This window comes from Sparus aurata, chromosome 7 (genome assembly GCF_900880675.1).
Source record: "Sparus aurata chromosome 7, fSpaAur1.1, whole genome shotgun sequence".
Lineage (NCBI taxonomy): Eukaryota > Metazoa > Chordata > Actinopteri > Spariformes > Sparidae > Sparus > Sparus aurata.
This window is the reverse complement of record NC_044193.1, coordinates 30,270,603-30,287,714: the sequence shown is the minus strand read 5'-3', so window position 1 is coordinate 30,287,714 and position 17,112 is coordinate 30,270,603. Positions and strand designations below refer to the sequence as shown.

Here is a 17,112-nt window from a genome sequence, read left to right as displayed (position 1 = left end):
CAAAATTTGTCTCACAGTCTAAGGAGAGAAGCTGCTCTGCACTGTGGTGCTTCTGTATCTTTTGTCAGCAGGAATTACTTTTACTTTGGAATTTAGTGTATACAAAAAATGGAAACCAATTTCAAAAAGTGTATATTTTAATTAATTAAATGCTGCATTACTATTTCTGTGACTATTCTGGTCCTCTATAGTGTTATATTTTAAACTTGATTTCTGCAAGGTAGTGGGTTATATAAGCTGTCAGATAAAGTTATGGAGTAAAAATTACATTCTGTCTCCAGTAATAAATCACGTCTAGTAATTTAATTCAGAGACATTAACCCAACATGATGCTATTTTCCACTACTGTTAATTACATTGTGGCATGGCTGCTTTTGCTGTCTTGACCCATACATCTGCCATGAGTCTATTGTAAAACATCAAATGTTTAAAATCACATTTTTAATAAATCACTATGGCAGTAGTGAGAAAACAGACAAAAAAACAATCAAAATAACTAATAAAGAAAGACTCCATTGGAAATTGGAGAGCACTTCTTTTATTTTAAATATGTCATCATTGGTTTAGCCTGCATACAGTAACGTATCAGCAAATAACTACACAGTACAGAGGTGGACTGCTGCCACACCAGTTGCAGCTTGACCAATATGTAACATCGATAGCCACGGTCAATATCTGACAGCCAGGCCAGCAAATCCTTCATTTAAACTCCATTTAAACGTTTTTATTTGAGATACAAAACCACTAGGATGCCTGTGTGTCAGCATTTTTATTCTACCACAACACAGAATTAATTTGGCAGTGTGGTACTTTACTGACACTGGCAAAAACAAAAAAGAAAAACCTTATCTATCATTGTAGATTACACATTAGTCTGTTAAGATATGAAGTTGGCATCGAAAAATACATGATTGTAGTTGTTAGACAAAATAAGGTCGGGGGAGGTCACAATCTGATAGTTTCCTCAACCCCCTTTTGTAAATTTCAAGCAATTCCCTTTTTTTCTAAGAAAAAAAAAACAACAATCCAATTGCTGTGTGTAAACGCAAATCCTGTCTTTGCACTGTTCAACCTTTGTATGACTTTAAATGAGGTTTAAAGACTTTGCGAGATGTGAAGGTAATAATAACGCAAATGGGATGCAAAGCTTTCAACCTAGAAACATGCAAACAGGGCAAAGTAGCAACCATGTGTCTGGTGAGAATATTGAGGCACGCATTAAAGAACTATCTACAACTCTGTTTGGTTGTCCTTTGCGCCAATTACCCATTTCTAGAAAACACAGTGGTTCTCTGTAGTAATGGGCATTTTCTAAAGCCAACTCAGTTTCTCTATTGCACCATTAAGGATTCCCCAAACCTTCACAGTCCACCACAGGTAGCCACTAAACTCAACACTAAGCCTAATCCCTCTAAGAAAAACTCACCTAATTTGTTCTTTTTAAAGCTCTACAGGGATACAAATGTGTGCTTTTCCTCTTATTTCTACTTTTTTTCCTGAAATATAACAAGCACCAGCTCTCAAACAGTATAATATTAGTATGCACTGACTCATAAAGAATGACTGTCGCTGCTAGTGGTTCATTGGTATTTTGTACTTCTCAGCATAACCATGCACAACCAATACTTCAAAAACACAAAGAAAAGTAAAGAGTGATTCAAAAGAATTCAAGATTAGGAACATGGAGGTTTGTAAGGTTATGGCCCATAGTTTTTAGGAGGTGCAATATGATGGAAAAATATAATTCACTCAGTCACAGAGACAAAATAACACAAACTGTCATAGTTTGATTAAATAAGTGGTGGAACTATAGACTCAAGCCTCTTGTAGAATCAAGTGCAGACTCTCCTAGCTCCTCTCCAGGTCACCCAGGTAGGAAGTCACCTGTGAAGACAACAAGACGGAGCATTCAGGATACAAGCAAGCTGATACCAGCAGGGCTGAGGCAGTACTGTAAAACAGGTTTGTTTAGCAGACAGGCGACATGACAATTATTTTTTACTTTACTTGACTGATGCTCATTTTCAAGTTCATACTATATTTAATAAGTTTGACTGCTTTAATGTTCAGCAAATACAGTATTTTCTCAATTATTCTCATACTGTCCATTACTGCAGCACCTCTATTGAGATGTCCCTCACATAGCAAATTTGTTGTCCCATGACACAGGACAATAGGCATTTGTTGAGTGGGGAGAGAGAGGGCAGAGCCTCTGCTCAGCTGAGGAGGGAGTCTGCTACAGAACCAAACATCCGGGAGGAATAAACACCAGGAGTCACAGCAGATTCTGCAAACTTTTTAAGTTTTGGTACTAACTGGATTTACCAGGTAACTACAGCTCATGACATATTACATTTTAGGGCATTTTAGCCGACGCCTTTTGTCCAAATGATGCCTGGGTGGCCTCTACTACTTACAGTAATTCATACATACATTTATACACTGATGGCAGTGGCTGCTATGCAAGGTACCACCCAGCACATCATGAGCAGTTGGGGGTTCAGTATCTTGCCCAAGGACACATCCACATTCAGATCAGGGAAATCGAACCAGTGAACTTTCGGATAACAAGATGCTGGCTCTACCCCTGAGCCACAGCCGCCTTATGAATTATCTATCCGACTGCAACAGAGGCAGACATTACCAGAGTTACTGTGCGTTTAAATACGCCAAGAAGGGAGCACTTGTTGCACTCCATTATCAAAGGATGTAACAGGATGTTGTTTGCATTTAATACATATAAGTAAAACCATCTAAAATATTAGTAAACTAACTATACTTATTGCTATCGATGATGCGTCCATTTTGGAACTGTTATTATGAATCCCACTCCTGTTCTCGCAAGATCTGCCCTATTCCATCTCTGACTGGGTGGCTTTATTGATTGCATCCTCTATACTTGACTCGAACTGTTGACTCACACAGTAGCTCTGATAATGTGTGTTTTCGGTGTCTCATAAACTGTAGTTCTGCAGGGAAACACACAACCTCTTCGGGTCCCTCTACCGGTTCTTGTCCAGTTCACTCATCCTCTGGGGCCGCTCTTCACCGTCAGGGTGTCTCTAAGGTCATTAGGTAGAGTGGACTGACAGGCTGCAACCGGGCTGCCCTGCCGCTGCTCTGCCACCCAGCCGGTCTGCTTCACCTAACGAGCCCAGAGACACTGTAGCTTGGACAACCAGTCAACTGCATCAGCTCCACTGTTGGCTGGTTGATTTACAAACCAACCATAAGAAAAAACTAATGCCCAACTCATTAACGCCAGGCAGCTACTGAACATACAGCTCAAAAACTGCTGAAAACAGACATTACTAGAGCTATTGGGTGAGTTAACTTTTTGAGTCTAGCATAGACGCAACCATGAATCCAACCAATCAGAGGGAGAGCAGGGCGGGTCTTGCAATAAGATAAATAAAATATTAAAATAAGATTTTCTTAGATTACTTACACAAACAAAAAAAATCTATTAATTTGTTTCATTCCAAACCCAGCAGCTCAACGTCAAAGATGAGGGTGGCGTTAGGAGGAATGATGCCTGGGTGGCCTTTATTTCCATAAGCATAGTCAGGTGAGCAGGTCAGCTTGGCCCTCTGGCCAACACTCATCTGGAGGGACGATGAGACAGATGATGCACATATCAGGACAGAGAGAGATGGAGAGAGAGGAAAAAGATTCTGTCAGTTCACACCTGACATTAGAATGCATTTTGAATGATCACTTGTCTCACTGCACTGCCTTGTTGGCAAATAAACAGGTACATCACTTGGGCGCACAAAGATTATATTTTTTACACAAAGAATGAATGTACTAAATGTATAACATGCCCAAACAACTCTGGCAGTTGTTTCTTTATTGCAATCCAAATCCTTTCTGCCTCTGACTCGTGATTGTTAGAGCTGCTTAGTCACATGATGTTTTTCTAGAATCTGTCTGTCCCATTGGGATTAATAAGTACACTGCAGCATGTCTCTGTGGGGATGAACGAGTGCCACCTGCAGAATTTCAATCAATCTAACATTTAGATTATCAAAAAACTGACTTAAAGGAACAGTTCACCAAAAATGACAACTTAGTCATTACTTACTCACTACCATGCTTACGGAAAGTCAGGTGAAGTTCCATAGACCACAACACATTTCTGAAGCTTCACAGCAGAACAGAGTTGCAGCATTCTCCCTAACCCTAAACAGCTGAGGTAGAAGGGGACTTGTTTTCTAATATGAAACAAACTGTCAAGATCAGTGTATAAAATGGCTCCGTCCGATGTAATCCAAGTCTCTGGAAGCCCAAAGATCCCAAAATGATTTGAAAAGACATTATTTACAATCCTCAGTCACTGACAGACTTGTTCACTAACTTCAGATGGTTATAGTTTCACAATTTCTGTGAAGATTTCAGCTTTAAGAGAAGTGTAATTAATGTTTTTCAAAACAATTTGGGATGTTGTTGCTTCTGGATCTTGATTTACAATGGTCAGACTTTCTTTTCTTCTTTTTTCTGGCCTTTCTTTATGTTCTTAACAAGTCCCCAGCTAATTCAAGTGTTGAGGAGAATGCTGCAAAACTGTTTTACCTTGAAGCTTCAGAAATATTTTGTGGACTACCAAAACTTCCCTGCCTTTCCATAATTTTCCTTTTTTAGGTGTACTTTTCCTTTAAATGAACGTGTACATTATTCATGCAGTGTGCTTCCAGCTCTCCAGCCCACCTGCACTACACCCTCTTCCCAGCCCCGGATCACTTCCTGCTTGCCAATCTTGAACCTAAAAGGCTTGTCTCTATCACGAGATGAGTCAAACTTCCGTCCGTCGGTTAAGGAGCCTGCCAGCAAGAAAAGGGACAGAAGCACAGAGTCAGAAAGAAAGTGGAGCAGCTGCCAATGTGTCATGTGGGCGACAAAACCAGCCATTACGTCTGAACATGCAGAGCGTTGCAGGATTTATCACTGAGAGAATTCCTGCTGCAGAAACTGTTTTGTGCACGGACCAGATAACGATAAAACATGACAGGCATTCAGGATAAAGAAGCTGTATTCATAACATTTGAACAAATCTTCCAGACTTGTCTGACATCCATCTTCCCTGCTGTGTGTATATTAAGAACGCAAATGAAGAGATTCCAGGGATCTCAGAAATAGCCGCTGCAGCTGTCTGCAGGGTGGGTTTCAGTGTGACAGTCGGGAAAACGCAAGCATCAATCTGCAGAATAGCACCCCTCCAAGACTATTTATGCCAGCGCTATTACTGTTATTAGCACTGGCAAGGCTACATGTGTGTGGTGGTTTGGTGTGCTGTGGTGTGAATGTGTGTGTGTGTGTGTGTGTTGTGTGGGAGAAGGTGCAACACTGCGCATGTTGCTGGGCACATCAGGGGGGCGGCTGGCAAAATGCAGGCTGTAATCCAGGCAGTGGAGTTGGTATCCTGTCCTCCTCTGGACATCTAGAAAGCAGCTTCCTGAAATTATTTGTGAGAGCTGTAAGGCCCAAGTATCAAAGCCAGAATACTGGATTTCCCATCGCCCCACCAAACAACAGTGGCCATTTCCTGCAGGCAGAGCCTCTCCAAAAACTGTAGCGAATCCCACGTTTTGATCTGCACTTGGGACGTCTACATTTAAAAAGGCTTATGCGATGGAATATTCTGTTTCATGTCGTAGTTCAAGGCTGCTTCCTAGGCTGACAGGAAGAAAGGAAATCCTGTTTGCGGGATATATTTCAAAAGAAATACCTAAAAAGATGAAGAAATACTTAATTGTGCAAGGCCCAAATCTGGTCTTACTTCAGGTTACATAATCTTGGAGCAAGGAGGCTTGTATTACAGGCTGAGTTATGTCTGTCTCACTAGGCAAGAGGACTGAGACGGGCTTTGCCAAACTAAGAACAGGTGCAGACAGACATACATTCTAGTGAGCTGGGAGGCATATCCCATCTAAAGTCACATTTTGCTGCTGATGCTATGTTTTTTGTTTGTTTTGTTTACTGTATTTCTTTCCACGCATCACCATGATCAGATCAGAAAAACTTGAATTATTCTAAAATGAATACCATGGGAATACTATTCCTATCAGCCTCAGTAAGACTTCCTTTAAACATATTAACTGCAAATGTTGCTAGTTTATGGCTATTTTATATTTGAGTGATGGCACACATGGACCGTTATAGTGTGTGTGTGTGTGTGTGTGTGTGTGTGTGTGTGTGTGTGTGTGTGTGTGTGTGTGTGACAACGAGACACCAAGCCAAGACTCCAGCGACGTTTTTATACATTTCATTTCAGTACATGTCAAATGTTGTGAAACTGACACCACAGTGCAGTGAATACATACATACTATCTGCACTTTGGGTCCTTGGAATGTTTATCCCAAGGATGCGATCCTTGAATGCAGCCGTGACAATTGGTGAGACAAGCAGCTCCAGCCAGCCAATCAGACGCAAGTTGAGTTGGGCTTTGGAACCAGCCCTTCAGGCAACCGAAAACACCCACAGAAATAAAATGTTCCATTTTTCTATCCAACATTCTATAAATGGAAATTTGAAATCTTTATTATAGGCTACATTGATCTCACGAATGAAAAATACAATTTTAGAACACAGAATTACATTTTCCCATTTTGCATTTTCATTTTGCAATTGGAAAATTTAACTGATTAACATTACACTGACCAATTTGCTTTTTAGGATTATTTGTGTTCTTCAGTTAAACAGATGTTGTGATATGTCGTTTTTATGTTTGTTCGGTATGTTTGTCATCGATTATCAAAGAATTGCTGTATTGTGATACTATCGTGATTGTGGGCATGGTACTGTGAATCGATTGTGAGTTACTCTATGACTCCCACTACTTATTAGAAAATGCATGCTAATACTCTAAACTAAGACAGTGACCATGCTAAACATTATTCCCACTAAACATGTTAACATTACCATTGTGAGCAGGTAAGGATCCTAAGGTTACCATTTAACTAAAAGCACCATGGTGCCGAAGTAGAGCCTCACAGAGCTGCTGGCATGATGGTACACTCCGTGTTGTTATTACAGAATTAAAACTGAAATGATTAGCCAACTAAATGCACAGAATGTCTCTCTTTTTGCCACTAGGAGTCTCTCATTAAAAACAAATCACAAGACGTAAGTAGTGTGGGATCATGGGAGTTGTCGACTTAATAAAGTTACCAATGTTCTTGGACAAGGTAACGTTTAAAAGTTTCAAAGTAAAGTCTTCTACTGGTCCACAACACAATGTTCTATGTGGGATGGGACCGGACGTAAATGATGTTCGTTCAGTGAGTCTTTGGTTCTGGTACAAGACTGATAATAAACCTGCGGGAACGTTCTGATTTGGTATTTCAAAGACATATTGAAAATGTTCCATTTTGGTCCATTATGTTATAACTGGGGCGCTAACAGGACGTTCCTGGGACATTTATTGTTTATTAACTACACAACTCAAAAAGTATATGACAAAGGTCTGGTCATTAAAATGTTAAGGCAGAGGTGTTCTATATTTATATGTTTAACCAACTAGCTGGTTTAAATAACAGACATGATATTGGATTGTTTCAATTACATTGTTGTCAAAAATTCACAGATTTCAACTTGGGAAATGTGAATATATTCTGGTTAGGACAATGACCTGAATATTTAGGTTAGGGACTTTTGATCTGACAAAACAAGACAATTATATTACAGACCAAATGACTGATTGATAAATGGAGACAGGCTTTGTACAATAATAAAAATAATCATAAGTTGCAGCCCTGGATATCAAAGATCCTGCTGTAGATTAAAACAAAAAAATAGTACTGGCATAATACAGTGACGGTGGCATTATTGCAGTCACCCAGACGTTATAATCCGCTCAACCCCCCCACCAAACTCCAACAAAGACAGAAAAGCGCTGGAAATCAGACAGGATTTAAACCCCGCTGTCTGCTCTCTTTCTGTCTGTCTGTCTGTGCCTCTGTGTGAACCCTACGGCGGAATTTTTTTTTTTCTTGTTTTTTTTTTTTAATTAACTCTCCAGACAAGACAGCTGACCACATTACCCCTCTGGTCTTGATGAGACTACAACGGACCGCTTGGCCCAAACCGGTGCGCGCATGATTTTTACGCAGCGGTGACTCCTGCCCACTGTCCCCTCGACCTGCCGTGGACCCTCTCACATCGGATGGGTGTTCCACTCAAACGTGCTTCCAGTAGGGTGAAAATGTGGGGAAGGGGTTAAATTTTCATGCAGCCCTGTCGGTGACTGACAGTCATGCCTCTTTGCCCTACTGAGAAATCACTGCCTGGGAGGTTTGAGGGTGAAAATGTCTGCTGTGCGTAGTTTCTGGCACTCTGGTGCTCTGTGATCACGCTCCTGTGAGGATTTACAGTCTTTGCAGTGATTATTGCATGATTAACATGCTGGGATATTTTTTTTTTTTCAGACGGGTGTAGTGGACAGTTGCCCACAACCGTCACTCCACTTGCACGGCCTCCGCGAGTGCGAGTAACCTAGTGGAGCTGCTGAATGTGCACAATATGCAGAGTAATAAGTTTCTGATTACAAACTCACCAACATAATGCACCACGCACGTCTGTCCTTTTTTGGGGAAAGTCCTTCCTGTGGAGAGAGACCAGATGTGCTCAGTACAGCGGGCACACTACGCAATTAAGGCGGTGTTTCTGCGGCTGGATCGCCATTCGCAACATGCAGAGACAGAGAAGTGCAAAATGTGCACAAAACACCAACACGCTCACTCCCCGCGCAGCATCCTTACCGTCTCCCGGGGTTATAGTCTCGATCTCGACTCCCATTTTTAAAGCGACGTGTTTGTGGAGCTGCACCCGGCAACACTCTGCCCGCAGTCTGTCTGTCTGCTCCTCCGGCGGATGTTCTCAGCTCTCTCTCTCTCTCTCTCTCTCTCTCTCTCTCTTTCTCTGTGTGTGTGAGTGTGTGTGTGTGTGTGAGTGGCTCCGCTCTCTGCAGGCAGACCAGCGTCAATCACTCACACTGCACAGCGACACTTCCGCCCACGGCCTCCAAAGTAAGAGGCGCACAGAGCGCCCCCTGGTGCTCGCAGGAGAGGTCCACAACAACGCGAGCGTTCAGGTTAAAGGAACAGTTCAGCCCAAAAAAGGAAATCCAGTCATTACCTGATCAGCCCTATGCTGATGGAAAATCAGTTTTGTAGTCCATAAAACATTTCCTGGGCATCACAGTAAAACAGCGCTGCAGCATTCTTCTAAACACCTGAAGTAGATGGGGGATTAAAGGGGCACAATGTAGTTTTGTAGAAGAAATTCCAACTCAGAATTTTAATATATACAATATTAATGAAGTAATACAACAAACTCAGAAATATTAATCTTTTCCATAAGTGAATAAACAAAGTGTTCTCAGACCAAAATAAGATCCCATAACATATTGAACCTAGAAAGGTGGCAGAGTCCGCCATATATATACCAAACAATTTAAATTGTGTTGTCCTTTAGGGTCAGTTTGTTTATTCAGTGATGAAGACAAAGAGTTTGTTTATTTTGTTTGTTTAGGGGGAACACATCAGTCAATAAAGATCTTTCTCTTCTGATAAAAATTCTTCCCCAAAACTACGTATTGCAACATTGACTTGAAAAATAAGAATTGCACTCAATAGTGCACATACTTCCAACCCATCAAGCTAGAGAGAGGATGTGGCCAAGGCTGTCCACTAAGCCCCGCCCTCTTTGCGCTCTTTATAGAACCCTTAGCTCAGGCAATAAGTAGGGACCCAGAGATTAAGGGAATTTTAATTGGAGATAATAAATACAAGATAAGTCTGTTTGCAGATGATATATTGACTATAACTTACAGAGAAGTGTACCTAAATTGATGTCCCTTCTGAGTCTGTTTGGCTCATATTCGGGGTATGAATTGAATACGCACAAGACCCAGATTCTATCTTATAACTTCACACCGAATGCTGATTTGAAATGCAAATTTGATTTTAAATGGGACACCCCTGCTATTAAATATCAGGGAGTTTGGATCCCAAAAAACGTCTCCAAAATATATAAAACTAATTACAATCCAGTTATTAAGAGAATCAAAGTGGATCTAGATAGATGGACTGCATTGCCCATAGACATGTCTAATAGAATTGAAACGATAAAAATGAACGTCCTCCCCCGGCTTTTGTATCTGTTCCAGTTGCTTCCTGTAGAGGTCTCTCCTAAGGATTTTAGGGAATGGAGTAGAATGATATCAAGATTTGTCTGGAACAGTAGGAGGCCCCGAATTAAATATCAGACCCTACAGTTACCTAAAGATGTGGGCGGACTCGCTCTACCATGTCTGGAGGATTATTACATTGCTGCCCAGCTATACCTCTAGTTTTCTGGTGTAACCCAAACTACTCCGCCAAATGGAAAGATTTGGAATTTATGCGATCTGAAACACCAGCATAGTCCTTATTAGGTAACTGCCAACACTATGATCCTCACCTGGATAAAATAAACCGCTGGACCAGTGTTCCCCTTAAGGTGTGGTTCAACACCTGTAAAAAGCTTCATCTCGAGAAACATGCGAAAATATTGAAATGGGTGGCATATGACTCGGAGTTTATACCAGCAGGTCTAGATAAGCGCTTCAGGCAATGGGCACACAATGGTACAACAGCCTACTGCACTATAGCAGACAAGGATGGCCTACAGTCCTTTATCCGGATCTCTGAATGGTACGGACTGGGAAGAGAGAATAGGTTCAGGTATTTCCAGGTCAGAGACTACTTTAATAAGGAAATCAAACAAACAGACAATATGGGATTCCAATGTGATCAGTATATTTACCGATGCGTACAAGGCTAAAGACAGTAAACATTTAATATCACAAATTTATAAAAGACTACAAAATTCCAGGAACCATTCTACTTTCCAGGTTAAGCAGAGATGGGAGGGGGAGTCCGGCCTGGAGATATCTGAGGATGACTGGAGAGATATTTGGGTGGGTCAGGCAAGGACTACTAACTCCAGAACTTGGTGAAAATTCTGCTGGAAGAACATTATAAGATTTTTTTGTGACTCCTAAATTGAAATACGAACAGCAGAGTTTCCAGGGACAGGACAAATGCTGGAGACAACGTGGACAGGCAATGGCAGATTACTTTCATATATTCGGGGCCTGTCCCCTTATTCAACCATATTGGCAAGAACTCACCGGAGAAATACGGACAATCTTTGGCCTAGAAGTTGAATTCTCTTTTGTTACACTGTACCTGGGTAAAATCCCAGTTGGATTTATGGCCCAAAACAACTATCTTTATAAAGTGCTCTTGGCTGCAAGCAAGAAGGCTGCAGACAAATCTGCCATCAAGGAATGACTGGATCACCATTGTTAACGAAATACAATGCATGAAAAAAATGACCTTCTCCTTGAGACTACAGAATGAGCAAAGTACTGGGAAAGGTGGACTTCATATTCTTTAAAGTGTAACTCATTGTCTGTGTGAATGATCACTCCATTTTGCACTAATGTATGGCCTTTGTCAAACTTGTCAACATGTTTGTTCTCTTTAAACTTTATTAAAAAATAAAGTTAAAAAAAAGAAATAGTGCACATACTTCCACGAAGGCCCAGCAGTCCCCTTTATTTCCATCAAGCCTAATGCGATATCAAACTCAATGGTCTGTAACTGTTTCAGTCTAAACTTTAAACTACCAATAACTGCTTATTAAAAAACCACCACATATTTCGCAATGATAAAGGAATTGAGAGAAAAAATTCTGGATCTATATCTGGACCAAAAGTTAACAGGGTCTATTTTGAGCTGAGACCCATCCTCCATCAAGGTTTTGTGGAAATCTGTTTAGGAGCGTCTATTTAATCCTGCCGACAAACCAACCAACTAAAGAAAGCAACCAGACAAACAGTCATGAGGGGAAAAAAAGAAGAAAAACAACTGGACTCTACAAAAGTCTCCATACAGCTCATGTGGCGTAATCTAAGTCTCCAGAAACCCAGGAATCCTGAATTGTTTTGAGGAGACACTGTTCACACCCTTTATAAAACAAACTTTTAGTTTTTAATTCTAAAGCTAAAAGTGTTAGCACACACACCTCTGTCTGAAGTGTTTTCCTGAGCTCAACTACACATTTTACCAAATGGAAAGATTTGGAATTTATGCGATCTGAAACACCAGCATAGTCCTTATTAGGTAACTGCCAACACTATGATCCTCACCTGGATAAAATAAACCGCTGGACCAGTGTTCCCCTTAAGGTGTGGTTCAACACCTGTAAAAAGCTTCATCTCGAGAAACATGCGAAAATATTGAAATGGGTGGCATATGACTCGGAGTTTATACCAGCAGGTCTAGATAAGCGCTTCAGGCAATGGGCACACAATGGTACAACAGCCTACTGCACTATAGCAGACAAGGATGGCCTACAGTCCTTTATCCGGATCTCTGAATGGTACGGACTGGGAAGAGAGAATAGGTTCAGGTATTTCCAGGTCTCCATACAGCTCATGTGGCGTAATCTAAGTCTCCAGAAACCCAGGAATCCTGAATTGTTTTGAGGAGACACTGTTCACACCCTTTATAAAACAAACTTTTAGTTTTTAATTCTAAAGCTAAAAGTGTTAGCACACACACCTCTGTCTGAAGTGTTTTCCTGAGCTCAACTACACATTTTACCAAATCAATTCTGGATCTCAGAGCCTCCAGAGTCTTTGACTATCCTGGACGCTGTATATGTCTTTTAAATGTAGGTTTTATTATGTTTTAGTCCCCGTCTATTTCAGTTGTTTGTTGTAGGTAGGTCAAATCGAATTGATGGGCTTGATTGGATGAGGTGACCCATGTCTGCCCAATCAGTGCTCTTTTGTTTGTTTATTACCCCACGGACCAATAGAGGTTAGGGCTGGGCGGTAAGGCCTAAAAATTTAATCTCCGATTTTTTCACATCAAACTTGATTTACGATTTTAAACGATTATTTTTCCTTCTCAAGAACAAACTTCAAATGACAAATTATTTATTAAAAGCATTGCATTTATTTTAATGCTTTTAATTTTTAACAAAATTGCCCTGCCATTGTAAACAGTGCACCTTCAAACTCACTTGAAAAGAATGTATATTTTTGATAAACTGTTTTTGTAAACATACATTTAACATGTCAGATTGCTTGCTATTATAAAAATAGATCTGTCTCCATATTGGCATTGATAAAGTGTTAACATAACTTTCATTAAATACTTTATTTTGCAAAAGGTGCCTTTTGTTTACAAAAAGTATTTTATATCCCTGAAGACATGTAAACTAAATTAAACATCTGCATGCATTGCATAGTAAACACGACATGTTGGTAGATGTACAGGACATTTTTTGAGAGGAACACAAGCCTGTCTGCTTCCTCTGGCTTGATACATTCCCCGTTGTGGCTTCGTAGCACAAACCTCCGGCTCCAGTGTATATACGGGCACCATATCTTTAACGATATGTGACTCACTGCATCTGTAACAGCTGTCCTCCGGGACCCTTTCCTCTCATACGGGACACAATGATTAAATGATTCCGCTAATGTTGGCTGCTTTTTAGCATATTTGTGGGCTGCCGCGGTCTTCTCATAATGAACAACAAGTGTCCCACTGGGATACATGCGTCTGTTTGAGATGCTGAAACAAATGGATCGGTCCGCTGTCTTTAGTCACAACTGCCTTTGAGCAAACTTTGCAGCGGACCGTGGTTTGTCTGAGGTCCGACGCCACAAAACCAAGCTACTAACGAGACAGTGCCTTTTTAGGCACAAACTTGTCTTGCTGTATGTTGTGTTTTGTTTCTCTGTGGAATGTCAATGCGGGGGGCGTGCGGAGCCCACTATGAACTACGGGAGCACACAAGGAGTGGCGGCGGAGCAAAGTAAAGAGAAAATCGATTATATTTTTTTTAAATCGTCCTAAACCATAAACTTGAATTAATCGCTTTTGCCAATTTATCGCCCAGCTCTAATAGAGATAAATTTATTTTCCATTAAAGTGTATTTAAATTTCTAAAAAATAATCTGACCAATTCAAGGACCCCTCAGGTGGAGCCTAATCCGCGCATGGCTGCAACGCTGTTTTACTGTGAAGCTCCAGAAATGTTTTGTGGACTGCAAAACCTCAACTGACATTCCATCAGCATCAAGGTCAGTAGATAATGACAAAATGTAAACATTTTTGACTGAACTTTTCCTTTAAACATGCTGCACTGAAGGCGCACCAGTGTTGAACAGCTGATGGACCATCCGTAAGTAGGAGCTTTAAACTATTTGAAACCATAATTTCAGTATCATACTCAGCATGTTCAATACCAGGACACTGAAACAGATGTAGCGAAGTGGAATTCAGCCATCATTTACAACTCTGCTGACTTGCTGTCTTCTATAACAAAGGTGAGTTTATTGGGAAAACAGAGCTTCAAATGATCTGGGTCTAATATTCTAGTGAGTATAAAATATCGCTGACAACTGCCTTCACAAATGCCTCCCGTTTTAGTATGTTTGTAAAAAGTTTATCTCAGTGTCATCTTCCTCCAAAATCACACAAATAAGACTGCACACTCAACCAAACCAAATCCTGGACATGAAACAAGGCACATTTTGAACATGGATTGGTCTCCAGGTTACGACCTTTAGGAGAATAAGGTGATAGACAATGAAGACCAGACAATGAAGAGAGCATGTATAACACATGTTTTTAAAGTCATTGCATTGGTTGCACGTCAGTTTTAGAATCAATTACATTATTAGATTCTTCTTATTAATTGTTACATGTTTTCTTGTATGGTTGCAACCATGAAACTGTGCTGTTGGCTGTGTCGGCCTGTTGAGTCTGTATTATTACCTCATTAGTGTTGTAAATGCTAAAATTCTCAGTTTGCATTTCTTCTCAGAAATACATTGTGCCCCCTTAAGGTTTTTCAGTCTTGATCATTACTATTCATATTTTTGTCCCATTGTCTTAATAAATTTTATTTCACCGTCCTTTATTGATTTAAAGCATTTTATTGTTGTAATTCCTAAGTATGGCAGATTGCATTTACTGTTTTATATTTCAGGTTTTTTTTTACTTTTTTGTTGTGCTATTGGAGTTGGTCCAATCAGAGCCGGCCCTGGGCATAGGCAGTATAGGCAAATGCTAGGGGCGCCGTCATCCGCGGGGGGCGCCGAAAACGGGGGGAGAAAATAAATAAATAAATGTAAGAATATATATATATATATATTCTTAAATTTATATATATATATTATCAGTGCCATTACTACTATTATTTCGAAATATTATATAAGCCCACAGCAATATAGCGTCATGGCAAGGACTATTAAATAACGCAGAGTCCTTTTTTCTGGGTTCTGGCTCGGTGCACTGTACCTGTCCTCTGTGAGGAGGGCGGGTCGAGAGGCGAGCTGTCTGAATCTGACCGCACCGAGACCCCAGACCAAGAGAGAGATTTACTGATACTGTAGCAGAACCACAAGGTCCAAAAGAATGAAACCCGGAAAAGACGGAAAGAAGAGGAAGAAAAACGTGAAGAAGATACAGGTAGGCTACAGTAACGTCAATGTGATGAAGTGAATGAAATTAATAGTTTAATGATCGTTGTTGGAGCAGAGTGTTAGCTTGCTAGCTTACTTCGAATTGCAGCATCGTTTAATAATAAATAAATCGCTGAGTCGACGTGTGTTAATGTTACTCCACTTAAACTCATCAGGGACGTTAGGAAAGTTAACATTAGGCCTGTTCACGTGTTTTTCTTTACAGGTGTCTTTCCTGCTTGTATGTCAGTTAAAATGCTATTAGTTTTCAATCCCCTTTGTAACAGGATAGATGTAAGCCTTTGGTTTATTGTGTCACAGTTAATATTTGTTAAAGTTTACAATCAGCGTTAAAGTGCAGTTAAAGTGTATGACTGTTAATACTCCACACCTTAGCTTTCCCATATCATTCATAGGCACTTGTACTCTGATTAGACTATTTTGCTTTTCAATGACAATAAAGTTGAATGAATCACATCACATTTTCATTATTAGTCTATATTAGTCTCATGTATGGCACACACCAATCTGTTTTTTGTTTTTTTATTATTAAAATGTAACATGCAGTGGTCACATATACTTCTCTTCTCTCTTCAGGTGCACTTTTAACATATTTCACCACCAGCAGCCCAGTGACACAGCATCAGGTGCTCCTGTCCCTCTACCTCAGCACAGCAGAGTGACACAGCATCAGGACTCAAGGCTGACATCTCTTCTGACTGACTAAGTAAGATGAGAGTTAGTTCAGAGAGAGCCATTTCAAATAAAAAAACAGTTACACATTTCCCAAAAACAAAGATGGGAGAGTGTCAACATGACTTTTGTAACAGAGTCTTAGTCAATGCTGAAAAAAATCAAAAGAAGCTGGCTGATGTACTCAAACAGAAATTATAGATTGCACTGCTTCTGCTGCTAAATGTTTTCTCCAGAAGAATACAGACTTAATAAGGAAGGACTAAAGGACTGGACAAATGCAAGCCACTTTTATGAGGATAGCCGGGAGCTCAATACCCATATGGCAACATGGAAGGAGTTGAAGGTCGTTTTGCAAAGCGGTTGACAATAGATAAGCGAGAGATGGCACTTGCTGAGGCTGAGAGATAATGTTTGCACAATGCCTTATTTATATTGTATTTTTATCACTTGTTTCTTTCCTCAGTTTTTATTTGGTGTGATATTTTTGACTTAAAAGAAATAAAATCTTGAATATATACATGCAGTTTCTGTGTGAGTGTATGAAAATTGATTGTGAAATTGACTGCGATGCAAGGGGGCGCCGCCCAAGATTTTGCCTAGGGCACCAAATTACTCAGGACCGGCACTGGGTCCAATGCTGTTATTTTGAAAGCATAGTAAGTATGCTGTTTTTTTTTTTTTATTTGTCACTACCGTGCCAAGTATGTGTGTGTGCTGAGTGTTTTTTATTTTGAGTATAACTCATTTAAAATAGCAAACTGTAATCTCTCCGATTCATCACCTTACATTGGCATCATGTTCATAAAATGCTGAAAAACAGACTACAAGATGAGCCTTCACACAGGAGCACAGCTTCCAGTGCACTGACTGCAGTTTACTACAGAACACT

General features: G+C 40.3%; 1 protein-coding gene across 1 annotated transcript; it reads right to left on the bottom strand.

Moving 5' to 3' along the window:
- Window positions 1-515: 515 nt before the first annotated feature.
- fkbp1ab (FKBP prolyl isomerase 1Ab) lies at window positions 516-8,945 on the bottom strand. The gene is made up of 5 exons (XM_030423523.1): window positions 8,758-8,945; window positions 8,553-8,600; window positions 4,708-4,820; window positions 3,449-3,605; window positions 516-1,884 (listed from the first exon to the last, which is right to left on the bottom strand). Exons 1-4 carry the CDS (start codon window positions 8,792-8,794, stop codon window positions 3,477-3,479), a joined length of 327 nt encoding a protein of 108 aa, XP_030279383.1. The 5' UTR covers window positions 8,795-8,945; the 3' UTR covers window positions 516-1,884; window positions 3,449-3,476.
- Window positions 8,946-17,112: the final 8,167 nt, after the last annotated feature.

What these genes read in the sequence shown, in the direction of transcription:
- fkbp1ab (XM_030423523.1), bottom strand. Translation starts at nt 8,794, where the DNA reads ATGGGAGTCGAGATCGAGACTATAACCCCGGGAGACG. An exon ending in GACTATAACCCCGGGAGACG is followed by an intron (nt 8,601 to 8,757) that starts GTAAGGATGCTG and finishes CTCTCTCCACAG; the next exon opens with GAAGGACTTTCCCCAAAAAA. An exon ending in GTGCGTGGTGCATTATGTTG is followed by an intron (nt 4,821 to 8,552) that starts GTGAGTTTGTAA and finishes TCTTGCTGGCAG; the next exon opens with GCTCCTTAACCGACGGACGG.